Raw genomic sequence first — 26616 nt, 5'->3', positions numbered from 1 at the left:
CCTATTTTTAGATGATCTTCTTTAGCATGAGTTAACCGCTGAGTAAACAGCGTTATTGTGAGTCTTATTTCTTACATGTACCAATAAAACATTTTCTTAACTGACAGTAACCCCTCTCCCTCTCTCCCTTAATGGTACAGTCCATTTTTGTAAACACCTCACACATTCCAGCAGAGGCAAGCTAGAAACAATACACATACCTGAATGCACATACCTGAATGCACATAATTTAGTGTCATTATAAAGCCTCTGGCAGAAAAGGAAAATAATTCTTTAAATGGAACTGATCATGAAACACAAAAAAAGCCAATGAGTATCATTTCAGAGGGTTTATTGTAGTAGAAGACGGAACACACACACCCATAAATGTCAGATGTGTCAGTATGTCTGTAAAGGAGTATTATAAACATTGTCATTGTGGAAGTAAAACAGCAAGAACACATGGATAACATTACTTTTAAGACATACACACAAAGCAGTAAAATTGGATTACATGGAACTTGAATTGGCTCATCACAAGGTCTTGTGAAGGCCTGTGAATAGGTCTAAATAGGTTATATGATTAACCACATCCTTTAAACACGCAATCATACATTATAAACTGGTAGAATATGTATATGTATATATATGTATATATATATATATATATACCTGATTGACATTTTTTCTTTCCTGAAAAGGAAATTACCTCTGCTTCCCTTTTAAGGCTGAAAATAATTCAATTTTGATCATTGATAATAGAAAGTATAAAAATATACCTTCAAAGTCAACTACCAATTTAATCAACAGAGTGGCCATAAACTGCTATGGCCAAATCTGTAATTGTTTGTATTTAAAAGAAATAAAACAATAAAGAGAATCACCGCTTGACTCTTCCCATCATAAAACCATCATTGTGATGGACTTAAACATACTTTATTGCAGCTTTTACATGCACTTTCTACTCAAACAGGACAGTTAAGCATCAAGGGGGGAATTAAACCAGGCAGAAAAAGAAAAGAAGAGATAAACGAAAAAACTAAAACCAAATTAGAATCTTCAGTAATGCTGTGCGTTACTCGTATCATTGTCATATTGCTTTTAATCCATTGAATATTCATCCTCCATATCTTGAATTCAATTTTGTTTACTTCGTTGCCCCCCCCCCCCCCCCTACTTTCATCACCTCTAAGAGTTGAGATGCTCCACTTGAATGGTGGACGCCGACACAGTGAGACAGAGGTTCTTGTGGGAAGTGATGTCAGCCACACTGACTGGTTTGTACTGGATGTCACTGGCAGACACTGTCTTATACTGGTGCAGGTCAAACGGACAGATGTTTTCTGTCTGGGGATAGTTGCTCTGGCTCTGTCCCTGCTGGCCACCGCTCGCAGCCCCCCCGGATCTGCTCGACCCTCCATCTGCGTTCTGAGCTCCGGCCTGGCCCTGGCCTTGGCTTTGGTTCTGTTGTGCCGTCTGTGCTGCTGGTGCGGTCGACAGGTCTGGGTTGTGTTTCTCCATGTGTTTCACCAGATACGTCTCCTGCGATGAAGGGGGAGGAGGGTTGGAGGGGAGACAGTGGACACATGACTATAAAAGTTGCTGCCAGTTGTCTGACAACAGAGAGGCTATTTATAGTGTTCCATGAAGAAATGCTTTTCATGAATGGACATTTAACTTACTGAGGTATAAGTGCGGTTGCAGAGACCACACGAGTAGATCCTCGCGTGTTTGACTGTGTGTGTGGACATGTGCACCTCCAGGCTTGCTGCATCTATGTACCCTTTGTTGCAGTTGGTGCACTTGTATGGCTTGTCCTTGTTGTGTTGACGCCGATGGGACTGGGAAGAAGTGGTTATTAAAAAAAACTTTCAGTTTAAGAGGGGATAATCAAGATATGACATGCACTCGCTGTATGAGAAGTTAAGTGAATTATTTCATACCTGTAAATTTGAGAGTTGCGTAAAGGATTTCTCACAGCCTGGATGGGTACACTTATACGGCCGATCTCCGGTGTGAATCCTGAATAAAAAAACACAAACAAACACACTCATGTACATATATTCTCCTGTAACTTTCATGGTGATCTAAGCTGACCACTGAACACCACTGAGGCAGATGAGAAACCCAAGACCAGTGATTGGCTTACCTGTTGTGCTGCTGAAGGTGACTGAGCTGTCTGAAGGACTTCTGGCAATAGGAACAGGCGTAGGGTTTCACTCCAGTGTGGATGCGAATATGTTGGGCCAGGTAGCTAGAGTTGGCAAATGACTTGGTGCAATGGGGACACTTGTGAGGCTTTGACTCCGTGTGATTTCTGATGAAATTAAACAGGGTGAAAGAGAAAGGGAAACAGGATTGTAAAAGAAGACTGAGAAAATAAAAACATGACACTATGTTTGAAACAGTCAGTCCATTCAAGCCAGAAAATTGGAGAAACTAAAATATTTGGAAAAACCACTTAATGCAATCCAACAAAAAATCATTTTGCTGCCCTTCTTAATGTCATGAGTATAAATGTATACAAGTCCAACAGCTTCTCATAACCATAGAAAAATAGCAAAAGTGGGAATTATTTTTATTTGTTTAATGTTTTGTTTTGTTTTTTTAAGAATATCCTTATTCTGCCATATATGATTTGGATGTAGAGCCAAAAAGAACAGTGTCAGGATAACAACAGAATGAATGCAGAGAGCAGAAAAGCAGAGCATGGCAGGAGAGGATTTCTATTGCTCATTGCCTGCCATTCAATAGTAATAGTGAGAAGCAGCATTGATAAGGAAGTATATGCCAAACAATAACACACTGAGTCGAATGAGGAAGCACAATGGAACTAAGTCTGATTCAAACCTTCTATTTTCAACATGTATTTCTAAATGTGTATGTGTGCGTGTCTGTTGAAGAAGCATTGGCAGAAGAAATGACAGAACATGCGGACAAAAGAAAAATATGTAAAGCAGGAGAATGCAGTGCAAACAGTACCGAAAGAAGCAAGTAGTATGCACACACAAACGTAAAAAGAAAAGAAAAGGGAACATATTCTAATTATATATACTAACTATATTATCGAACTAGATAGATAGATAGATAGATAGATAGATAGATAGATAGATAGATAGATAGATAGATAGATAGATAGATAGATAGATAGATAGATAGATAGATAGATAGATAGATAGATAGATAGATAGATAGATAGATAACAGCTCCATGCATTTCAAACGGCCATTCTGATTATTGTAGAAATTATGTCCAACTTCAAAAGATGCATTTTGACTTTTCTGAAAAGGTCACTTTTGGATGGGACCAATAGCATGCCAATTACTACATGGCAGTGAAAAATGCATCTGCACATCACGCCAATTTCTTCCCCAGGAGGGAGAAGAAGACAAGATTCTGGGCTTCTAAAATTCACTTGGCAGGAAAAGTTACCAGGAAAAGGGGAATATGGTACGGGGTTGGTAACAGGGGAGGGAGGTGGGGGGTGGGGTCTGCAGTACCGTGTGTGCTGCTGTAAATGACTGAGTTGCCTGAAAGATTTCTGGCAGTAGGAACAGGTGTAAGGCTTGGCCCCGCTGTGGATGCGGATGTGCTGGGCCAGGTAGCTGGAGTTGGCGAATGACTTGGCGCAGTGAGGACACTTGTGAGGTTTGGCCTCTGTGTGCGACTTGGAGTGGATCTGCATGTCAGACTTACTGACGAAGGTCGCCGCACACATCCGGCACCTACAGGCGGAGAGACACAGAAATGGGAAGGCGGGAATGGAAGAACAAGAAAGAAGAAGAGTGACGCATATACAGAGAAAAGGAAACACGAGAAAAGACGGAGGAAAAAGAAGAAAAGAAAGGACATGTAGGTTTGTTGCAAGATGACAGGGGAATGAAGCATCACAGGAAGACACAAGATATGATAGAAAATGAAACTTACAATGAAAAGGAAATTTTAATTATATTAGATAAATCAATTTAGAGGGGGGTTAAATCAAATGCAAAATACAGATAAACACAGGGAAAGATGTCAGAGGAGAAATCAGTGAAAACTGACAGGGAAAGGTACGTAGATACTAGAAAAACACACAAGAGCAGGAGACACAAGAGTGCTTGAGAGCTTTCAACTCAAACAGCATGCTATATAAAGACAAAGAGGACAGTACAGGCCAAGTAGCAATTAATCTCCAATGTGTGCAGAGAGCCTATGAAGCACTGATGTATTTGTGCATCTCAAGAGAAAGAATCAACCTAGGAAGCTGGCATGTTCTGCCACGACATGCAGTGAAGTGTGTTTAGAGGATGTGTCTGTGTGTATGGCGGGCGCCTAGTTTGTCTATGAAAGCTGATCATCTCTATGCTGATTTCTATTAGACACAGAGGAACGGGTGTGCTTGCATTCCACAGCCAGAGCGAGTAGAAATGAGGGATGCACAGCCGGTGGTGTTGTGACACTGTACCTGTATGTCTTAGTGCTATCTTTCGGGCCATGGTCTTCGTCTATATTGGACAGGTCATAGGGGTCTCCAGTATGATGCTGCAAAGTTGCTACCTGTCAAAAATAATATTCAAAGTTAACTGATCAGTTTTCTATATTATTAAAAGGGGAGTTAGCGATTCTGGAGAAAGCTTGTTGTCTAAATCACTCTGTAAACTGGCATGTTTCTAGCTACAGTGGGCCCCTTTTGTTGACATACCAGTTTACAGAGCCCAGGCTCTTTAAAAAAAGACACTTTAAAAAAGCACACATAGAAGGGACAGGTTGCGGAATCGTGCTGAGACATTCACAGATTCTGACAAAGAGGGATTTTGACAACAAGCATTCTCCAGAATTGCTGAGTACAGCTTTAACCGTCCCTTCATGCATCTGTTCTTCTTCTTACCTGGCCGCCTGCTGTCAGATGAGCCAGTATTAGTGTTTCATTTCCTGGTCCAACCACGGGACCAATCCTGGACAGCGCTGTCTTCTTCTTTCTGCCTCGTTTGGAGGGCGCGGGCATCACGACCACATGAGATGCCCCATCCACTTTGTTATTGGCTACAACAGGTTTAACAAGCGGCCGGTTAGGGCAGGAGAAAACATACCATAATTTCATAAAGGAGCTGTGAATGCATCTCTTTCATTGGGAAGATATATTTTTTTTGCAAAAGTAATTAATAATGGATTGGATTTATATAGCGCTTTTCAAGGCACTCAAAGACGCTTTACAGGGTTCCAGGTTCCATTCATTCACACACTGTCACACTGGTGGTGGTAAACTACGATAGTAGCCACAGCTGCCCTGGGGCAGACTGACGGAAGCGTGGCTGCCATTCAGCGCTTACGGCCCCTCCGACCACCACCTCAAACATACAGCAGTCATACACATTCACACAAGGCAAGGTGGGTGAAGTGTCTTGCCCAAGGACACAACAACAATGACACAGGTGGCAGAGCAGGGATCGAACCGCCAACCCTAGGATCATTGGCCAACCCGCTTAACCACCTGAGCCACGGTCGCCCCACATCTACATCTTTAATTCCCTTAAAGATGTAGAACCACCAAGTCACTGGTGCAGCCTGGATGAGTAATCAAATCATTAGCTGTTCATTTTCTATTTATGTTGCTTTGTAACTCTTGAGAACACAATGTACTTGGAAATGAACAAAATCTGAATAAAATTTTTCTCCCACTCATAGCCAGTGCAAAAAATTGCTATGTGACCTTGTGTGCTTAAGTGAGATTCAAATAAATAGAAGGACAGTTAGTGATAGTGTGTGTTCTACCTTGAGAATGGAGTGCTGAAACAATCATGGTCGTTGCTGGATGACCGGAGACGAATGACTGAGAGGAGGTGGGAGAGACTAACGTTCCCTGAGGGGTTGTGATAACTAGACCCGCTTCACCAAAAAAAGACGGACAGAAGGAAAAAATAAATCACACATTAGAAAAGGCAACTTAAAATGATAGGAACACAGCATAACAGAATTTGAAGTTGTTAATTTTGGACGTTGTTCATCCTATGGGTTATGGTTAGAATTCCCATGTCATCAGTTTAAATTATGTATTACCATCACATTTTGTGTAATATATGCTAAATCTTGAAGTGTTAACATAATGCTCCAATCGGGTTTCATAGCACAGCGCTTCTTTTTCGCCATTTGAACAAAGCCCTGAGGTTGTAGCATACATTGAGACACACAGGTGTTCATAATCACTCACAGTTCCTTGATTGCACTGTGTGCTCTTCTTAGCCCATAGCGCTGCTTAGGGGTCCCATGTAACTGGAATTTGCTCTCATCAACTAAATAATTGAATTACACTGGTGCTACTTTATGGTTCAGAACTAAATGTATAATGGGATCTTAACCCAGCTTCAACCTTCTGGTGTTCTTCCATTTTTAAATGAAACTTCATCATAGGATAAAATGTTTAAATGTATCACGGTGTAAACAGAGAAAAGACCCAAAGGCAGAGACAGACTCACCTGCTGTCATGATGCCTGTGGACGGGACAGACAGCATGTTCTGCGCGCTGTGCTGAGCGTGAAGGTGTGCCAGACTAGCGGCCTGCCCTCCTCCATCTGTCTTTGTCCCAGGGGAGGGGATGGTGAGGAGGGCTGTTTGGTAGTGGGATGCAGAGGTTTGAGAGAAGGAGACATTCTTTTCCTGTTGCTCTTTCACCTTGTTCAGGAACATGGCATTCTCAATCTGTCGGTATAGAGAGATTGTGTTCGTTTGATTAAGCAAGACATGGATTTTTCCTGGTAATCCTCTTCCTGTAGTTACAAAGCTCCCCCTCAAGAGGGATTTCTTCATCACAACTTTCCTGAAGAAAATACATGTTCTTTCTTGATTCATTGTCCAGACTCACCTGTCCTTGTACCGTGGGGATAGGAGACCAGAAATATGACGAATTAAAATGAGAGTCTTCCATCATTTCTGCAATCAAACACAAGAGCAACAATGAATTAGTGTAATGACCAAGTTAGTACCACCACTGGTTACCAATACCAATAGTATTGGCATAATCCAACAAAGCACTGACCATTGCCCTTAACGGCACAGTTCAAATTAAGTAGAATGATCAAAATGTAACACAAATTTAAATTTAACTCCACCTCTGGCCTTAAGGTCAGAGATGTGGGTGTGTTATACTCATAGATGCTTACGAAGCCTTCAACTGCTAGCCTTAAGCAGGGCTGAGGAGCAGGCAGCACTGGACTGGTGCGCTCACTTCCTTTTTAACCCACTGCCACAGATTGTTTTAATTTTTTAACTTGTCTCATCCCCATCCAACGCTGACTCACGGATTCAAGCTCAGCTAATAAACATGGACCCACCTCAAGGCCCTTAACATGTTAACTGATACTGCACTGTAGTGTTGCATATTCACAGATAGAATAGGCCAAATTACAACAAAATTAATGACGGCTGAATTCCATTTAGCGTTTTCAGTTTCAGGGTCTTCGTATTGTACAAGCTGGCTCACTGTGATGCCTTTATAACGACACTTGAACAGAGCGCTGTCATAGGCTTAGTCACACTGATGCTTTCTTTCCTACTATGACAAGTCATCAATGCCTGCTGTAAAAAGACTCCTATAAATACCCTACCACGACAAGACCTAATTGACCACAGTTTTTTGAGGGCCCCTGAAGGCCCTTGGGTGCTTTGCCATGTTGGTAGGCTACTGCAGCCTCTAGCCCTGCCCCTTAGGATGCTAATGGTACAAATTAAAACATAGATTAACAGATACACTGACTGGAAAGAGGAATTATGGCCAATAAACAAAAACATGTGTTTCTGTTATAAAGATCGTCTTTGGCAAATCAAGAGTTTTAGAGTTTCGAATGTGTTATTTAATGTTCAAATTTAGAGAAAAGCTGGTATGTATGGGTTTGTTGCTTTTAAGGCGCCAACATACAGCAGCTGACCTAAATGTTGTAATATTTATTGGCTAGCAAATTCAACTTCTTGGCTAACGTTATGGTTACAAGTTGTCTCAACAGACCCACACTACGACCAATGGACTACAAAACACCCGACTATCGCTAACTGTTCATGAAATGCCTCATGTCAGACACATGTAGTGTTAACAACAAGCCGTGGATTTTATTATACTAAGCTATCTATGGGATGAACAGAAGGACTCCATTTCTGCTCCTTACATCTTGTTGTTAATCAGGCCCGCCGTGCTGATTAACATACAGTTAGCTCGCATACAGCACAGTGTGTCTGCAGTGCCCTCCCGGTCGCGGAAAAAAATAACAAGCAAAGAAAAAAAAAAAAAAGGGATAAAAAAAACAGAAAAAACAGAAGCGAAGAGAAAAAAACCAACATACCATCCTCACAGACTTCCGGCTGTGGAGACGGGCGGAGAGAGGCGGCAGCGGAGTCATGCAAATCTAACAAAAAATTACAACCGAGTGCACAGAGAAATGTGGCGTTTACCGGTAACGAAGGCTCCGTCTCCCTCCCCGGAGCTCCCGTGGGTCGGTACAATGTGGACACGGTTTCTCAAATTCGTCCAAATTCCTGCAAACCAGTGAAGTTTTTTCTCTCCTTTTTGATTTTTTTTTTTTTTTTTTTTAGATTTTTTTTTCTCCCTCCGGTGAAGCAGCTGCCTCGACTAAGCTTCACTTCCTCCGGATAAGGTCGTCAGACAAAAGGAGTGTGTGTGTTGATGTCACTTCCTGTAACTGATTGACAGATCATTAAAAAATAGTCTCAAATGTAAGATGTTCCTCGGTTGGTTTTGTTTTCCTCGTCGCAGCAGTTAAATGGTGAACAAAACCAAGTTCTGAACCACATCCGGACATGACTGTTTGTGTTTTACTTTTACGTTTGAGAGACAAGTTGTTAGGATGCTGCATTCACGCGCTGTCGGAAGTTATAGATTCCTATAGAAACAGAATCAAAAGAAGGCTGCTAGATCAATCTCCTGTCTCTTTCTTTCTCTCATTCAATTCCAATTGCAATTACAATTCAGAGAGAAATAAGTAATATGTCGCCTAAAATGTATGAAAAGATATACACAATATGTAGGCTACAGTAGCCTATACAGCATTTTTTAGACCTACACATTATAGAGATAATAGGGAATATATTTCATCATTAATAACATCAATAATGCAGCAAATAGTAATGTAATACTGCAATAATAATTCAGTAAATTACAGTACAGTTGAATTGTTTAATCTAGGCGTCTGTTATTCAGAAGCCTATGAGAAACATTTGATAAATCATTTCGACAAATGGTTTCTCTGAAATTACAAATTATTTCCTCCAATTACTAAATAACTCGCTTGGTACAGTTCCCAAATTACTTTGATTGATAGATAGATAGATAGATAGATAGATAGATAGATAGATAGATAGATAGATAGATGCATACTGTACATACATACATACAGTACACATACATACATACATACATACATACATACATACATACATAAATATGTACATACATACATACATACATTGGCCTACATATAAAAATTTTAATTTTCATAAAAAATCACAAATATGCATACTTATTCACATCCTTGGAGTTAACAATGTGTGCCATTATTAACTACCTTAATTGCTTTTTATGCATCAACCTTTATTTGATTCTAATGTTCATTGTCCTCCTCTCACTATGGATGGATTGTAAGACCCAGGGATTTCATAGTAAACATAGTTTACCAGCCAGGGGGCTCTAGCTCTAGATCATTTTGAGCCTTTGGGTCCCTGAGGGTCTGGAGGCCGCGGGCCAGTTGAACCTTTGGTAATCCACTCTTGGGTCTGAGGGCTCAGGGGCCTAGACAGAGTGTGTTAAATGATCATTTCCAAACTGTTGTGGCTTGTGACAATTTAGTCATCGTCAGTTGTGAGAGGTTTGGGCAAATGTACTGCATTTTTTAGTACCTAGTCCGAGACCATTGTGTATGGTTTCTCCAAGTCTGCACACATTAGAAAACATTCCTCTACTACTATAGCAATCCCTGGTGTATGTTTTTTCTACCCGCTATTTTTGCTATAATATTTTGAGGTTGCCATTTTGACAAAATAAGGTAAATCTAGTAGCTGTAATTTTCCTGTTCTTGATAGATAATAAGAAACCTCACCTGCCTAGGCCTACTTCACTAACATGATGTGTATTTGTTTAGTATATCAGTTTGATCTAATAAAAAAATTAAGTATGAATGGCTTACTAATGACACCCTCTCCTTGAATTTTGTAGTACCCAAATTAAACTTTTTCTTCTCTTTTCTTTTATGTACAAGACTCTAATTTACGAGTTAATACGATGGCACCCGAATGCATCACAGCGATACTGTCCTTCGGTTGACAGAGTGACTTTAAGATAGTTAGATGTTTGCTATGTGAAAACACACTGTAGACAAGTGTTACTTGTAAAACCACACACTAATTCATTAAATTAACAGCGGTGGAAAAGGAGGTGATGTACAGGTATAGGCCATAGGTATAGGCCTTTTATATACTATATGTTATAGGCTTATTTACTAACAGTTTTCCACGGCTATGCTTTCCTAGTCCGCAGGGTGTCGCTGTAAGGACAGTTATACACGTCTACCGGGTCGTCAACATCCGGCGACACGTCTCTACTACTACCAAAACACAACGCAGAGTCGTCTCACTCATCTTTTAAATATCGATCATAGATATCATTAAAAGAAAATGTTGTGCTTTTGAGTGTTCAGCCTTCATTTAAAGCTCAGTAGTTACCACTCGGCGCTGTAGACAGAGCTTCAGATGGGGGAGGTGAGGAAACTACAGAAGAAGTTGAGACAGATTGAGAATCTGGAAATAAAAATCAGTCTCAGCCCAGAGGAGAGATTCAAGGTACAGAAACACTTCGTTTGCACGTTTTGTCCCTTCCACTCCCAAATAAATCTGACTTGTGTAACTAGGTTAAAATTCTGAATGGACCTTCCTTTGGTCAGACTTAACACACACCCAGTCACTATTTAAAACATGTATGATCTTTAAGAGGAACACTCAGTTGCGTAGAGCTGCATATTGATTCCCTAAACAATTCATCAACGTATTGCAGTGTTTTCACATTTGGCAAATAGTGGCCAAGCTAACATGATTAAAAGTTATGAAATATATGAATGAAGTATTTTTAAACTAGAAATAACAGCGTTGATATCATAAAGAAGAAACATACGTGAATAATTCGAATTACTGATGATGGTGGAATGAATAATGTGACAGCGTTTGCCCAAGGAGTCTGGGAGATCAGAAGCTTACACTTTAAGCAGAGTGCATCAGAAGAAAACAAACTCCTCTCAGACTTAACAAAGCTCCTCTCAAATCACAAAACATATGAGGTTTGGTTTGGGTCCTTGAATTTGAGGGACATATGGGCCTGGAAAGTCATTTGTGTGGAAACCCTGAATATATTTTTAGCTCCAACCAGAGACAAATTAAGCTTCCAATAATTATTATTCAATTATGTTATAATACACAAAAATGTATTATTTAGTGCCCAAAGAGTACTTTTTACTTGTGTTACTTTACAATCAGGACGTTTGCTGCCAGAGGAGTCTTTTAAAACTTAAGGATTGCTACTTTTACTTACTTAAAACATCTCAATACCTCAGCCCCCAGAGACCATTTTTATTGAAGTGGTCCAATTTGAAGTCTTCTCAAACACTAGATCTTTCATTACCCACAGATGTAACTCAGCCCTGCCTCTGTGAGGGCTGAGTCTTCTCGCCCGCTCATTGCACACATATTTTAAACAGTTTCTGTAAATTAAAAATGTCTGTTTCCAAACCTTAAACCAAGGTAACCCAGATGAGATCACTATGACATCATTGGGATTTTTTTTCTCAGATTTAGCAAATCACCAACAAAATCACAAAACAATTGTTAGCCTAGTAGTAGACCCATGTGTGTAAAACTGATGGAGTGCTCCTGTAACCCGGGAAACAGCCACTTAATATCAAGCAGACGGGCCCCATTCAGTCGCTCATGCATCTTTCATAAGTCACAGTCAGACAGGAGTACGGCGTATGTTGCCAGTCGCAGTCTAATGAATTACAAGCGGCTGAGTGTGTTGGTCTGTGTGTGTAAACAACTTGTGCATTTGGCCGCTCGGTTCACACTCAAACAACCAATCTGGTTTTCCTCCTTCCCTCTCAGATCTCCAGGAAGGCGGAGCTGCGTTCCAGATTGGCTGAGCTTCAGCTGCAGCTCTCTGGCCTGCAGCAAACTCTGGGGAGTGTGGGAGACGGGAAGAAGGAGAAGATGAAAAGACAAGTGTAAGAAGTGAGGGGAGAGGTATGAGCGAGGAGGAGGGGGGCAGATGGAGAGGAGCATCATTTCTTCAAAAGCAACAACATTCACTTTGAAGCCTTTGATCTTTTCTTGTACGGTAGTCTATCCAAACACACTGCAGGTCAAATCCTGTCACGCTCTGAGTAAACGGGAACTTCCTACAGCACATAACGTGTCATGTAAACATCATTCAGGCATAGTAACCCCCCCACAATCCCCCCCCCCCCCATACACACACACACACACACACACACACACGCACACACACACACACACACTTTAACACCCCCCCAGGGCTTTGTGTGGATCAGTGAAAGCACTATATGTGGATAAATGAAAAACACCTTTTATAATACACACAGACCACAGGAGCTAATTAAGAAGTACTGTGTTTTTGTTTTGTGTGGGACTTGGAGCTAGCCTCCACAGGTATTCTCCCTGTCACAAAAAGATGCTGTGTGCATTGTTCACTGTGCGCTTGCGTTGATTATTCATTCAGCTTTTGCTTTCTGCACCGGCACAGGCAGGAGGATGCCCCTGAGGCCCTTCCATCACAACCGCTTCCAGCCTCCAAGATCCTTAGGGGAGAAGACGAGTCCAAAGCCCGAGCCACGCCAGCGCCGGCTGGCAGGCAGAGGGAGACGGGAGGGGGAGCGAAGAGGGGCAGACTGGAGCAAGGGACCCAGCCGGCCAAGGTGTCAGATCAATGCACAGAGGTGTCAGGAGACTGCCCCCCCAACTTAGATAACCAGCGACAGGAAGGTAGGATGATTGGTGCAAGCAGCTGAAGACATTGTTTCTATATTTCATTGCACTTAATAGTAAAATGTAGCGCCCCTAATTTACAATTAACATCTAAAAATCAGGTTATACATGTATGCCCAGAGGGGTCCTAACAAGCTTGTGAGGCTGCCAGTGTTAAAAAACCAACAGGCTGCATTTGCACTCCACGTTCTACTCGCTAAATTAGCCCAGCGTGTCGCTTTGGCAGAGAAATCCATATTGTAGAGCAGTGTTAGAATAACAAGGCCGGGGTGCTGATGACGCAACACTGCTAATTTGCACCAATAATTTTTTCTATTTTTTTACAGAAGCTGAATTTGCAGCCCTCCAATTGTCTTGGGAGAAGGCAAAGTTTCGCCTGAGGCGGCTGGAGGGACATAATGATATAATCACCTGCGTGGTTGCCGTTGACAACCTTGTTGTTTCTGGAAGGTAAGGCAGGAAAGAAAGCCACGATTTGCATAATGGATGTGCAAAGTGAGCATTCCGCCTAATTTATCGCTTAATATGCTCCCGCTCTCTCCCCTCGCTTTCTGACTTGTATTTGTTTTTCTTCTCCCACCCCTCCCGCTCGGCGCAAATCTCTTGTGAATTATGTCGAACGGCTTTTAACTTGTGCGTGTTTTTTCGCCACCTCCTCTCACTCCCTGTATCTCCCTCCTCACCCTCCCGACTCCATCTGTCTGTCTCTCAGCCGAGATACCACAGTGAAGGTGTGGCACGTCCCCACGGCGACAGAGCAAAAGAACCTGGGGGGTCACACCGGTGGGGTCACCTGTCTGTCTGCACCTCCCCCGGAGTTCTGCAAGAAGCTGGGTGAGGACACACACACACACACACACACACACACACACACACACACACACACACACACACACACACACACACACACACACACACACACACACACACACACATCCTTACAGCTGAGTAATGCCTGTGTCCTCCGGTCTGGTAATTATAGTAGCAGTTCATAAGATCCGCCCTAGTGAGAGCTAACCTCAGTGGAAACTTTAGAGAGTTCCCTGTCTGTGTGAAGTAGGCAGCCTTCCATTACTTGAACTCTCCTCCTACACTCCCTCCACCTGCTTTTCCCAACAAGGCGAGCAGTGCAGTACATATACATGATGCAGCAAACTTGAAATATAGTCACACAGTGTTCATCAACTGATTATTTTTTATAATTTTTTATTTATCATCTCTCTTTGCCACTTTCTTGCAGCACGTCTCCTTTTTTCAGTTTGTACATCATCACACATTGAGAGCTTCCTCACAGCCTAATCTTTTTGTCCTCTTTTCTCTCTCTCTTTTTTTCTCATCTCTGTTCCTTTATCCCCCTCTTCCTCCGTCCTCTCCTGATCTTTTGTCTGTGTTTGCCCTTTCGGCAGCCCGGTCCTTGTCCCTGTCCGACAAGGAGAGGTTTATTTTGAGTGGCTCGGCAGACTGCTATGTGAAGATCTGGGCGCTGAGCATTGGTAAGCATACACACACACACACAAACAAACACGCATGCAAGCATGCACACACGCGCACACACACACACACGCGCACACACACACACACACACACGTACACACATACACGTACACACATACACGTACACACATACAGATACATTTATTTATATATATTGAGTACCATTGAGCCCCGGGCCTCTGTCTGGGAAGTGTGTGTGTTTTTAGTAATTAATGTATGCCTGTGTGATGGTCTGTGTCTGGTCAATTAAATTTGTATTTGACCTCCAGGGCAGTGTGTGAAGTCGATCTACACGTTCAACGCTGTGACTGCGCTCTGCTTTGTGCCAGAGGGAGCAGGCTTCATCATCACTGGCTCAGGTGTGTGTTTGTGCAGAGAGTAAGATTCACACTGACAGAGAGCTAGTGACACAGTGAACAGAATAATTGGAGTTAGACGTTGTCTTTTCAAATCATATATGTACTGTATCTGCTGTTTACGTCCCTGCATGTACGTATGTGTTTTGGAGCATGAACGTGTGTTAAGGAATGCCTGTGTGTGTGTGTGTGTGTGTGTGTGTGTGTGTGAGTGTATGTATGTATGTGTTTGTTTGTGTGTTTGTGTGTCTTTTACTAAGATCTAGGCCGATTCTGACAGAGTAGCATCATCTGCCAGTGAGTAAATGAGTCAGTCGCCGAGCTATCGGGCTGAATGAGGGAGATTGAGGCACACAGTTTTGAGGCGGTCAGGCTCAGGTGTGTCGACCGTGACCAACAGTAATGACTGCCAGCCGCCTGTCAGCACATGTAACCCTCACCACTCTGTCTCCCTCTCAGACGGGGGCAAAGTTCAAGCCTGGAGTTGGCACACTTTCGATAACTGCCAGTCAATCAACGCTCACCAGGAAGCAGTCACCTCCATCCAGGTGGGTGGGTCACTCACCTACTGGAGGCTGCTCAAGCTGTTTTCGTGTCTAAAGTAAAGTAGTAGAACTCTTAATTAGCAATTTGTGAAAAATCCTCGCCTCAGGAAACAATCAAAGCACTAAATGTCCCCACTCTTATCCTCACACAAGCATTCCTTGTTTATTGCTTTTCAAATGGAAATCAAAGATATTAATTGAGTTGTAAGCTGTGGAGCTCAGCCAATTTTAGAGAGAGAGTACAGTATGCTGTATATCATTTGGAGCCAAAAAATACTTTTTATGAATATTGAAATCCTTAGCAGCAAATCCACATTTTATTCCCATTTGCAATCATCAAAAAAATATGCCTAAAGCATTAAAGCTCTCTGTTGTGTATCCTCATGCAAAGCGCACAATCCATTTATAACCGACTGTGACAAACAGTAACAAACATTTCCAAACTGTTCACACACATTACCATTTACACCAACATAAATACACTCTCTCTCGCCACTTTTTCTGTGCGTCTCTCTCTCTCTCTCTCTCACATGCTCACACACACACACACACACACACACACACGCACACACACACTAACACACACACACACACACACTGGTTAAAGACTCAGATCACCATGACAACAGTGTCTCCCGTGCCCTCTCCACAGTCTCAGGGTCCGTTGGTGTTTAGCTGTTCGGCGGAGGGTGGGGTGTCTGTGTGGGAGAACCAGTGTTCGGACAGAGACCCCCTGAGGCTCCTGCACCACTGGAGCGGCCAGGTGACGGGCTGCGGAGAGGGGCCGGGCGGCAGGCTGACACTCAGCCCACGGGGGGACAGGGTGTTCCTGGCCCACGGTCGAGCCTGGCTCAAGATCCTGCACTGGGGGACAGGTGAGCTCTGGAAATGGGACAGGGAAGTGTGTGTGTGTGTGTGTGTGTGTGTGTGTGTGTGTGTGTGTGTGTGTGTGTGTGTGTGTGTGTGTGTGTGTGTGTGTGTGTGTGTGTGTGTGTGTGTGTGTGTGTGTGTGTGTGTGTGTGTGTGTGTGTGTGTGTGTGTGTGTGTGTGTGTGTGTGTGTGTGTGTGTGTGTGTGTGTGTGTGTGTGTGTGTGTGTGTGTGTGTGTGTGTGTGTGTGTGTGTGTGTGTGTGTGTGTGTGTGTGTGTGTGTGTGTGTGTGTGTGTGTGTGTGTGTGCGCGCGTGTGTGTGTGCGTGTGTGTGTTTGAAATTGTGAAGGTAGACGTAGGAACATTTGCATATCCCTTTCCACCTAACATCTGTCCCAATTATCACAGGCACGATGTCCAGGCTGACCAATCACAGCAGCATCACCGGGGTAACAGATTGTGTTCACCAGAGAGGAGGCGTCCTAATTGGCTCCTGCTATGACCTGGCCAACGGAGAGAGCTCGCTAAATTGTGAGTTAAATCCGCGTGCAACCAGAAAGTTACTCGCTCCAGTCCGAGAGGGGCGAAAGCACTTTACCGACTTTAAGAAGACTTAATCAAAACCACTTTGTTTCCCTCTGCCGACCCTGCCTTTCCTTTCCTCTAGTATTCTCTCTGCCTCGGTGTCGGTACCTGGCCTCTCTGACCTGGCCCGACGCTCCCAGAATCCTTTGCTTCGCGGCGTGGAGCACAGGGAGCGGAGACCACCGGTGGGTCACTGGAGGTCGCGATCTCATTGTGTGGGAGCAGCTCCCAAGCTCGGGGAAGCAGAGGTAGGAGGGGGCAACACACGTCAACACCACTCATTTAAAAAAAAAAAACTGCAATCATCTTCCTCATTTGCATATTCATTACTCCTCTCAAGGTCAACGGTTTTGCTGAACTCTTAAGCAACGATAGGGATTAATTACGTGATAATGGGGTTTAACTGGTTTAAACACACACGTCTCTATTGATAGAAGCTGTTTAATGAATTGAGGGTGTAAATGGTTACAGGGGTGACGTTGCAGCAAAAAGAGACAGCCGATTAGAGTCCTGCTCGCTGGAATCAGAGGGGGACACAGATGAAGACGAGGACACCGATGGTACACACCCACACACACACACACACACACACACACACACACACACACACTGTGCAATTTCTAGCAATTTCACGTCTCTTTACTGACGCCCACGCCTGATAAGTAACCCACGAAACACGCACACACACCATCATAATAATTGCATGAAGACGATGCATGTCGTGACAAATCCCTGCAAACCTCCTTGTCATATTCAGATTACGAGGGTGAAGATGATGAAGATAAGGACGGCCGGTCGGACGGCGCGGGGGACGCAGGGTCAGGCACCTGGTTGCGTTGCGTTCTCCAGTGAGTGACAGTTCTATCACGGCGAGGACACACAGCGGCCTGCAGCCATGGAGAGGAAATTAGGAGCGTGGAGGAGGGGGGGGCTTTAGTGAAGAACTATGCGGGGGAGAGAGAAGTGTGACAGTCGGTGTTGGAGGGCGAGCATATGGAGGGAGGAAAGTGTGAGTGTATATGTGTGAACGCCAGGCAGATTGTATTTCGATGTAAATATTATTTTCACATAACAATAAAAGCCGTCACACTGTCTGTGACTCCTCCAGATTCAAGCATCTTCTGTTTTTCTGTTTGCTTTTTTGTCTCAACCTGACCCTGCTCCGTCCTCAAACATACACCGGTTAAATCCCCTGCTCTGCATCCTGTGTAAATTAATGTAAATTGAATTTGATTCCATCTTTTATCCCCCCCCCCCGTTCCTTCCTTCCTTCCTTCCTCCTACTCTTTGCTGTCTCTTTTCTCCCCGGGGTGTCCCTGCTGTTTTTGTAAACATAATTGAAGAGTTATTTTTTTCTTTTCCAACCCCCCTCCACCCCTCCCTCCAGCCTCTAGAATGATCTCATTAATGTCAGCCTCAGTATCATTTTCTGTCCTCCTCGTCAAATTCATTTCTTCTCCTCTTCGTCCATTTAATTGAAGCCGTTTAAAAAAACAACACACATAATTAGCATTTAAATCTCTTTCCTACAGTCTTCCGCCCTCCCTCCCTCCCTCCCTCCATCGCTTTCTCTCTCTCCTCTCTCACTCTAGCAGACTCTACATGTCTCAGTCGCTACGGCAACCGATGCCTTTTTTTCTCTCTCTCTTCTCACTTGCTCTCTTCTGTATCTCACCCTGTCTCTCCGTCTCCCCCTCTCATTCCCTCTCCACACTGCCAGAGGTAGGCATGATAACTGATATGTGTCGGAGTGTGTGTGTGTGTGTGTGTGTCTGTGTCCGTCTTCCTGGTGTGCTCTTGTGTCTCTCAGTGACATTTCTGTGGCATGTAGGCGGCGTTCGAAGATTGGAAGTTACCTCTCTCTGCTCAAAGTGCCATATAGAGTACCGGCTCCATGCATGATGCCTCTAATGATGATTAATGTGCTCTGCTCAGGTGTGTGTACTGTGATTATGTGTGAGTGAGCAGCACAGGCTACGATTGTGTACTTGGATGTTTTCGAATGCAGATGTGGATTCTGTGTGAACATGTGGCGCATAATTAAGTGTTAAATTTAAAAGCCCGAGGGAGTATGTGTATGTTTTTAGTTTTTTTCTCTTTAAAAGTGACAAGAGTGGCTTTCTGCCAGTGCATCTCGCCGGAGTCTGTGTTTACATGGCTTTATGTGGCATCATAAAAAAAGAAATGTAATGGGAAAGAAAAACTGGACCCTCCCACTTCCTCTCCTCCTCTGTGTCTCTCTCTTTGCCCCTCTGTTCTATCTTACAGAGAGAGAGATGATCGGAGGAGCGGAGTCCCAGTGAACAGAGCGAAGCGATGGAGAGATGGTAAGATGGATAGTGGCGGAGGGGAAGGAGGGACGTATGGGGTGCAGATGCGTAAAAATGTCACTGTGAGTGGTGGTTGGCGCGGAGATCAATGTCCTGAGCTGATGAGGACGTAGACAATACATTTTCTCAGATAACTTCTCTGTCACTCATTCTTCTCCCCCTCCAGCTCCATCTCTCCTGTCGCACGACTGACTGCCCTCCGCTGCCTCGTCTCCCTACTGCTGGTTGCTCTGGTGACACAGCGCTCCACCTGTAACCGTGACGACAGCAGCGAGGGCGAGGGGCAGGTGGACGCCCTGTCGGAGCAGCTGTCTGTCACGGCCCAGGTCACACCCACCCCTCTGTGGGCCGTGGTGTGGGGTCCCACACAGCCTCTGGAGGACGAGACATACCACCTCCTGTCCAGCCAGGGCACAGACCCCCTGCACCAGCAGCAGGAGGCCAGCACCGTCACGTCAGAGGGCTGGCACCAGGCCAGCCTGCAGCCCAGAGAGAAGGCACCCCTGGAGGCTAGGGACAAGGATGGACTGGAGGACAGAGGGACAGAGGCAGAGGAGACAGAGCCTGAGGAAGGTGGGCAATCTACAAGAAGGATTGGTCAATGTCAACACGCACACATGCTACAAGTGCTCCAGGGAATTAAACCAGGGTGAAGGCTGACAGTGGCAAGGAATTTCCTTATAGTTCTCATCACCCAATGGGGAGGAATTGGCTGCTGTCAAATGGGAAGATACACAAGAAGACGTCTTGGGATTAGCGTTTTGCACAGCAAATTTTATGTTTTTTCTCCCCCCTGGCTTAATTGATTTCTTCTTTTGTTGTGGATACTATTTTTTCCTGGTCATGGTCTGAGATGAGTAACTGTGTGTATGTGTTTGTGTTACAGTGGACCCTCAGTTCTATGTCACCGTGACCATCTCCTCGCTGCTCATCCTGACGGCAGTCGGCATCACAGCCAAACTCTGGTAGGAACCTAAACTTCCTCTCCTCCAAAATCTTGTGAATGTCTCTCTCAGAAATTGATGAATGAGATTGATGATCAGCAAACTTCCCCTGTATGAACTGGACACCTGTCCCGCAGCAGGAGGCAATATATACTGGTTCCCCTTATTAAGATTTGTTTTATTGTAAAGGTTGCAGAATAAATTATTTTCTCATTTAAGGACACACACCGCCAGGGGCAGATCAATTTGAGATTCAAAACAAGATGCCTGCCTTAATATGGCGTCATTCAAAGACTAGGGAGGTTAAATGAGGTGTTTGACCTGAAAACAATTTGAAGACTTACTGGTTTACACTTTTTCTGAAGAAAATAAAGGAAGATGTTTTAAAATAACATGTACCAGTTACAGCAGGAGAAGTGTTTTCTGGAGTCAAGTAAGAGATTGTCATTATTTATATAGCCCAATATCACACATCATACATTTTCCTCGTGGGGCTTCACAATCTGTACAGAACTCCACAAGATAAATAAGAGGGGTTATCAGATTAGTAACAAGATAAGAAGCAGAAAGAAACATATTATCCGCTACAATTCTCCGAAATAGTGTGTGAGATGATTTGGTATTTCGTCCTGAAAACTTTGGCCGTTTTTGGCTCAAGATGCAAATTGAAAGATTGGGCCAGATGTGTGGAGAGACTAATGAAGGAGCCAGATGTGTGGGTTTGGGTGACAAAGCAACCTTCATAGTTGCTGAGGTGTCTGCTTGTGCTCGTTGGCCTGTTGATGATTACGTAATGCGTCCATGCATCACCCCTCCTCCTCCTTTTAAGTGAGAGCTGAGTAATGGCTTACTAATGACTTTATTAACAACACTTGTGTTCCCTGAAAGTCACAGTTGGCACAGATGTGTCATTGAGTGCCATTAGAGTCCCAATGATAAAACATTCCCTATAGCCATTAGAGTCGGACGGGAAGCAAGAAAATAAGAAATTTAAAATCTGTCGCCTCGCAGGCTCGAGCAGCAACATGGCTTCAATGGTGACAATGATCTTTTGAAGCCCATCGGCCATTGAAAACTCTCAGAGCATGAAAACACAGGATGGATGGGGGGGGGGTGTTCTCTCTATACATTACCGTTTTCAAGGCCTCGCAGCGAGCACACGCTGCACACATACCCATTAGCTGGAAATGTGGAGTCATCTATGTGATGTAGTGGGGCACTTCCACGGTTTGCTGATCAAACCAATAACACCTTGTTTATTTGACTTCTGGGACTCCTCTCCCTTGTCTTCCTGCATCCAACACTCTGCCTTCACTTCCCCCTTATTTTATCAACCTGGCTTTGTTCTTTCTCTCCCTTTTATACTTTCACTCTCCACCTCCTCACTGTAATTCCCTTATCTTTCATCGTAGCCACGTTTCACTTGTAGTGCACATTTACATTTCATTGCCTCAATCTGTATAATTTTTTTTCCTTCATATCCTTTTTTCCATTTTTCTCTCTCTTAATCTCACTTTTTCCGCCCACACTCATACATCATCTCCCCCTTGCTCCGTCTCTAACCCTCCCTCCTCCCACCTTCCCCATCGTCTCCCTAGGATTTTGTCTTTCTTTCCGTGAATACCTGTGCCCCCCCCCCCCTCCTCTTTCGTCGGGTTCTTTAGCCTACTTCCAGTTATCGCCGTTGCCTTGCTTTAACACAGTCTGTCTTTGTACAGCTGGTACTCCTCTTATCTCCCTCGCCAGTCTCCTATCTCTCCCAGCACTGCCAGTCCGGCTGCAGATCCACAGATAATCCTCAGGCTTGCTGTGAGCTGATACACGATAAACCCCCCTTTTTTCTCTGTTCCCCGAGACTGGCCTTCACAGTTGTTTTAATAACTTACTCCACCGGCAAACCTGATGTGGATGGAAGCGAAAAAAAATAAACCTACGCCACTGCTGGTGGATCTAAAGTGGCCTCACCAAAGTGAAAGTCGCAGGGATTCAGATTGGGAACATGGCAGCAGCCCCTCTCTCTCTCTATAGACTGGCGCGGGTTTCAGTGTCATAAATGTGTAAATAACGCCATGTGTTAGATGGAGAAAAAAGGGCCGGGGAATGAATGGGAGGGAGGGTAGCCTACAGATGGACCCAAATGATAGCCTATAGTGGAAATTGGCCAGAGTCCAGTTCATTATGATCACAGAAGAGCGGCATATGTGCTCAGGGATTTTCACCAGCCCCTAAAATTGTCAGTGTGGCTAATGTTGTTAACCTTGACAGTAGGCCTATCTATTTGTGTGTAAATGTGTGTGTGCACATTTATATATATACTGTTTATATATATATATATATATAGAGAGAGAGAGAGAGAGAGAGAGAGGCATAGAGGAGAGAAAGAGGAGTCAGCCAAGAGATGACTGGTGTTAATGAGGGTGCAGGATGGCTTTTACGGCTGTGAGAGCAGCTTTGTTGTGTGTCTGTGTATACTTAAGAGCCTGAACCTGTGACTCTCCACTCTTCACCTTAACTCGCTCTCCTTATAGGGGAGGGGGAGGGGGGGGATATGGCCCGCCACCTCAGTGAAGTGTCACCCCTCTGTCCATTCCTCCACCCTGTTTCATCTCTCCCTCACTCCTTTATCCCACAGTGCCTATCTCCTCACCCATTTCTTGCTCTGCCTCCGTCTTCTCCCCCCTGACAGGGTTTTAATGAGTCCGATGAGCGCACTAATTCTCTCTCACAGTGGCAGCGTAATGTGTTCGCTGATGCTAAATGGCTCGGCTGTTCTTGATGCTCTCTTCTTGACTTGTGTTTCTCTATCTTCCCCCCGCCCATCTCCCTCTGTCTTTGACTCTTTATTCTTCTGTATTTCCCTATCCACTTCTCTGTCCATCTCCCCTTATTTTTCAACCTTTCCCTCTATCACTTCCTGCACTCTCTCTCTCTCTCTCTCTCTCTCTCACACACACACCTTCTTTGATTGTTAACCATCTCTCTCCAACTCCCAACTTTCTTTGTCTCCTTTCATCTCTGTTTCTATTTCTGTGCCCCATTTTTTCTCTCCCTGTCCCTTTACACGTGCGTTTCTTCCTTATCCTTTCCTACTTTCTCGCCCTCTTCCCACATGTCTTCCCCCAATTTCTTGCCTCCTTTCATCCCGCTTTGCTCACCCTTTTCTCTCTCTTTCTCTTATGCTCTCTCTCCATCTATCTGTGCCACTCTATCCTTCTCTCCCAGTTACGATCGCAGCTGTTCCCAGCACCCGCCCCCGCTTTCCCGTGGCGTGGCCCCCCCCCTCTCCCTCGCCCTCCCTCGCTCCCTTGCTTCGGAGGACAGCCGGCAGACGTTGCACAGCGCCTCCTCCTCCCTCACCGACAGGGAGAGGTAATGAGTCGCCTCACCAGCCCTGCATACTGTGTGTGTGTGTGTGTGTGTGTGTGTGTGTGTGTGTCTGTGTGTGTTTAAGTCTATGAGTGTAGTGTGCATGCCTGTCTGCCTCTTTTTGTGTGTGTGTGTGTGTGTGTGTGTGCGCGTGTGAAGTAGCTTTATTAGGTCTTTTGCGTCCATTGTAAAGGCTGTACAGTACGTGGAGTATAATTGGACAGTGGTGTTCCTCCCTGTGGATTGATGATTCAGGGCTGGAGTGTTAGTGGTGCTGCTGCTGTACCATGTATCAGTGTTGTAAACTCCCTCTCCAAATGAGTCATCGCAGGGCCTGGGAAAGAAAGGCACCGAGCCGCCGTCCGTGAAATTATGCTTTTATTGGAGGGTATTTAAAGTTAATCTCAATCAGGATAATTATGGTGCTGTACTCCAGTGCTCCCTTTCACCCCCCTCCACCACCCCCATCATCTTTTCCTCCACCTTTCCTCACTACCTTCCATTGTTGCCATCTATGTCCCCTGCGATGGCACTTTTTCCCGTTTGCATGTGTACACCACTATACCAGCTTCAGGCCTCTCCACTTCCCATTTACCTTCCTTCCTTCACCTCCCCCTTCTATCTCTCTCTCTCACTCTTCCTCTCTTCTTCTGTCTCTTGCTTGTCAGGATCCCAGTGGTGAACCTCTGAGGTGACTGTTTTTCCCACACAGTAAACCATTTCTACGGGGTGAGGAACATCAACACGACCAGAGGGTTCCCCGGCAGCGGCCCGTTTTTATTTTCCTCTGAAACTGTGAAACGAATTCAGGGATCCCAGGTATCCAGCCATCGCAAAGCTCCTCGGCTTCCCTGAGGTGGAAACAGCCCAAACTCATCTGTCTTCCTTCCTCCCTTCCCTTCCTCTGTGCTCGGTGTAAATTTATTTTATGTGGCTCTGCGTCACTGTAACCCGCTCCCTGATTTCCATCCCCCCTGTATGGCCCAGAGCTCTGCCAAGCTACCCAACTGCTCTGCGCCTCGACCTGCCTTGACTAATTCGCAAACAAGCAGTTTATAACAGCCATGAAGCATCCCATCTCTCCTGAAATGTGCCCTACCTGTGCTTCCACAGCTGTTTCCAGTGATACAGCTGCACATGTGAAGCCGCTCAGTATTACTTCTAACCCAGCAGACTGTTCTTTCATTGAAACGACACTCCAGTTTAGCAGGCTCATACCGGTATGGAAATGGTTAAAAAAAGCCATTCTCAGCCTCTCCAAACACTGAACGGGGTATTTCACAAAGCTGTTTGGCACGGATCTAGCCAACAGGCAATGTGTTTAACATGTCACGCTCCAAAAACTGCTGTTTATTCCCAGCTTTGGGCGCCTGAAATGCAAATAGTGTGTGTTCTTCTGCAGTGTATCGAGGAGTCTGTTTGCTTTCAGTTTTTCCCCATGGTTTGTTCGCTTAATTATCTGGCCGACGTTCACCTCTTTTTGTCGAGCCTTTGTGAGCGCCCTTTGTTCCTGCCGGACTGTGTAGAGGTGTGTTAAGCGTAGAGTTCTTCCAGTGGTGGAGATGAAATATTCAGAACGGGGATGAGAAGGATCAATGATTCCCAAAGGTTTTGGATGATGCTCAACTACCGATTTATGTCGTCCTGGAAACGGTCATCTTGTGAACTGTACAGTGTGATCAAAGGACTGATGTTAACACAAGGACTCATCTTAATCTGAAAAACAAAACCCACCGTAATTTCTTCTTCAATATCATAACCAAGTCACTGCATATCAGCTGTCTCGGGTGCACCACAACAAAGTAATAGGCCTACATCAAGGAGCATCATTTGTGTCTCTCCAATGAATCTGCATGTATACAGTAGGAAGAAAATCTGTGAGTTGCCTCAAATCTGTTATTTATAAATGTCTATTTTATCTATCAGTGAGTGATATATCAGACAGAACCTTTTCAAAGCCAAATGTCGGTTTGTGTTTGGCAACTTTTCTAAGCACCTTTGAACCCCCCTCCTCCCACATTTCCACTACACACATAGTGCTGGTGGCGTCCTGCGTGGCTCGTGCAATCTTCCGGAAATCCAGTCCTGTGATATTTAATAGCATTCCTGTAGAAAAATGTGGTCTTTCTGTACCATGGAAGTGAAATAAAAACTCAACACTGGCGTTTTAGCTTTGTGTTTGTCTGTTTATTTCCGCGCAGCTTCAAAAAAAAATTCCCCTGGGGGCTGTGCGATCAGAAATGCTTTATGGGAACGACAAAGCTTACACTGTGTATTTTAATAGCTACCCTAATCTTTTCCTCCCTGAAGTGAACATTTAGTCCACCGCCTCGCATTGATTTTGAACCACGTGTTATTAAAAAGTGCTGCATGTGCCAATCATGTTTTTAACCAGAGAGGAGCAGCTGAAAGGGAATAATAAGTCGGCTGTTTGCGTGTGAAGCTCTTCCTTATCTCCTCACCTCATATGGATTCCTCTCGCTTCAGAAAGATTAACAGGATGCTAAGTAAGAATTTCCTCTGTGTACAGTTTTTCAAACAAATGTCAATAAAAATCAAGGGCAGGCGTGAGTTGAGAAATGCCACCCAAGTGTATTGAGATTCTCCACCAGTCTGCAGCACCGCCAGAGTTTCCATCTCCTCTGGGCATTTTTACTGATCAATCAAAGTAATTGATTGGCTTTGTTCCACTCTGAAGTTTTAATGACCGTCTTGTAACAAGACACACACCGGCAGATGCTGCAGCAATCTGTAGCCGCGCTGGTAGAAACACTAATGCAGAAGTTAGGCGTGAACTTGCGTATGCAAAGTCACACACACACATGGGCGCGACACGACTCACCTGACAGTTTTCTCTCCAAATGACATGTACACCGGGCTCCAGCACACCCTCTTTTACTGACAAACACGTTGAGAGCTGTGCAGCTGTTAGAATTCACAGCTCCAGTCTGGTAAAAACTAAACCAATAAGGCTCAATCACACTGACTGAAATTAACACCGCTATTTTTAGAAGTGGGAGGGGGAGGGTGGGTGGATGGGTAGAGAAAAATGCAGGGTTAAAAGGAAACGTGATCCTCATTTTCCTGTCCGTTTTCCCTCTCACTGTCACTGCAGGTCAG

At 44.4% G+C, this 26616-nt stretch overlaps 3 protein-coding genes across 4 annotated transcripts; 2 read left to right on the top strand and 1 right to left on the bottom strand.

The window, feature by feature from the left end:
* Nucleotides 1–334: 334 nt before the first annotated feature.
* On the bottom strand, nucleotides 335–8584 carry znf384b (zinc finger protein 384 b). Of its 2 annotated transcripts, XM_080039930.1 has the most exons (11): nucleotides 8401–8584; nucleotides 6821–6888; nucleotides 6435–6657; nucleotides 5734–5847; nucleotides 4850–5004; nucleotides 4427–4518; nucleotides 3480–3704; nucleotides 2129–2296; nucleotides 1923–2001; nucleotides 1662–1820; nucleotides 335–1521 (listed from the first exon to the last, which is right to left on the bottom strand). In XM_080039930.1, the coding sequence occupies exons 2-11, from the start codon at nucleotides 6884–6886 to the stop codon at nucleotides 1168–1170; spliced, it is 1635 nt and encodes a 544-aa protein (XP_079896056.1). In that variant the 5' UTR covers nucleotides 6887–6888; nucleotides 8401–8584; the 3' UTR covers nucleotides 335–1167. The 2 variants fall into 2 exon arrangements, with proteins under 2 accessions (XP_079896056.1, XP_079896057.1); XM_080039931.1 differs by lacking the exon at nucleotides 3480–3704.
* A 1998-nt stretch (nucleotides 8585–10582) lies between these two features.
* Nucleotides 10583–17752, top strand: LOC307259884 (uncharacterized protein). The gene is made up of 13 exons (XM_080039929.1): nucleotides 10583–10800; nucleotides 12109–12227; nucleotides 12767–13005; nucleotides 13335–13458; nucleotides 13721–13842; nucleotides 14415–14501; nucleotides 14772–14861; nucleotides 15318–15406; nucleotides 16056–16278; nucleotides 16680–16802; nucleotides 16939–17104; nucleotides 17328–17416; nucleotides 17614–17752. Exons 1-13 carry the CDS (start codon nucleotides 10711–10713, stop codon nucleotides 17706–17708), a joined length of 1656 nt encoding a protein of 551 aa, XP_079896055.1. The 5' UTR covers nucleotides 10583–10710; the 3' UTR covers nucleotides 17709–17752.
* Nucleotides 17753–19172: 1420 nt separating this feature from the next.
* On the top strand, nucleotides 19173–23503 carry pianp (PILR alpha associated neural protein; the record flags this gene model as incomplete). Its single annotated transcript, XM_080039607.1, has 4 exons — nucleotides 19173–19183; nucleotides 19353–19759; nucleotides 20073–20151; nucleotides 23353–23503. The coding sequence occupies 4 exons, from the start codon at nucleotides 19173–19175 to the stop codon at nucleotides 23501–23503; spliced, it is 648 nt and encodes a 215-aa protein (XP_079895733.1).
* Between the last annotated feature and the right edge of the window lie 3113 nt (nucleotides 23504–26616).

Source organism: Ammodytes marinus, assembly GCF_949987685.1.
Source record: "Ammodytes marinus genome assembly, chromosome: 13".
Classification (NCBI taxonomy): Eukaryota; Metazoa; Chordata; class Actinopteri; order Uranoscopiformes; family Ammodytidae; genus Ammodytes; species Ammodytes marinus.
This window is presented reverse-complemented; position numbering and strand designations above follow the sequence as displayed.

Bases quoted from the DNA above. Each gene is read 5' to 3' on its own strand.
- znf384b (XM_080039930.1), bottom strand. From the start codon at position 6,886: ATGATGGAAGACTCTCATTTTAATTCGTCATATTTCTGGTCTCCTATC. The intron at 5,848-6,434 runs GTGAGTCTGTCT...TTTTTGGTGAAG, and splicing joins CACAGGCATCATGACAGCAG to CGGGTCTAGTTATCACAACC. The intron at 1,821-1,922 runs GTATGAAATAAT...ACTTCTTCCCAG, and splicing joins CGCAACTCTCAAATTTACAG to TCCCATCGGCGTCAACACAA.
- LOC307259884 (XM_080039929.1), top strand. From the start codon at position 10,711: ATGGGGGAGGTGAGGAAACTACAGAAGAAGTTGAGACAGATTGAGAAT. The intron at 10,801-12,108 runs GTACAGAAACAC...CTTCCCTCTCAG, and splicing joins GCCCAGAGGAGAGATTCAAG to ATCTCCAGGAAGGCGGAGCT. The intron at 14,502-14,771 runs GTAAGCATACAC...TTTGACCTCCAG, and splicing joins GATCTGGGCGCTGAGCATTG to GGCAGTGTGTGAAGTCGATC.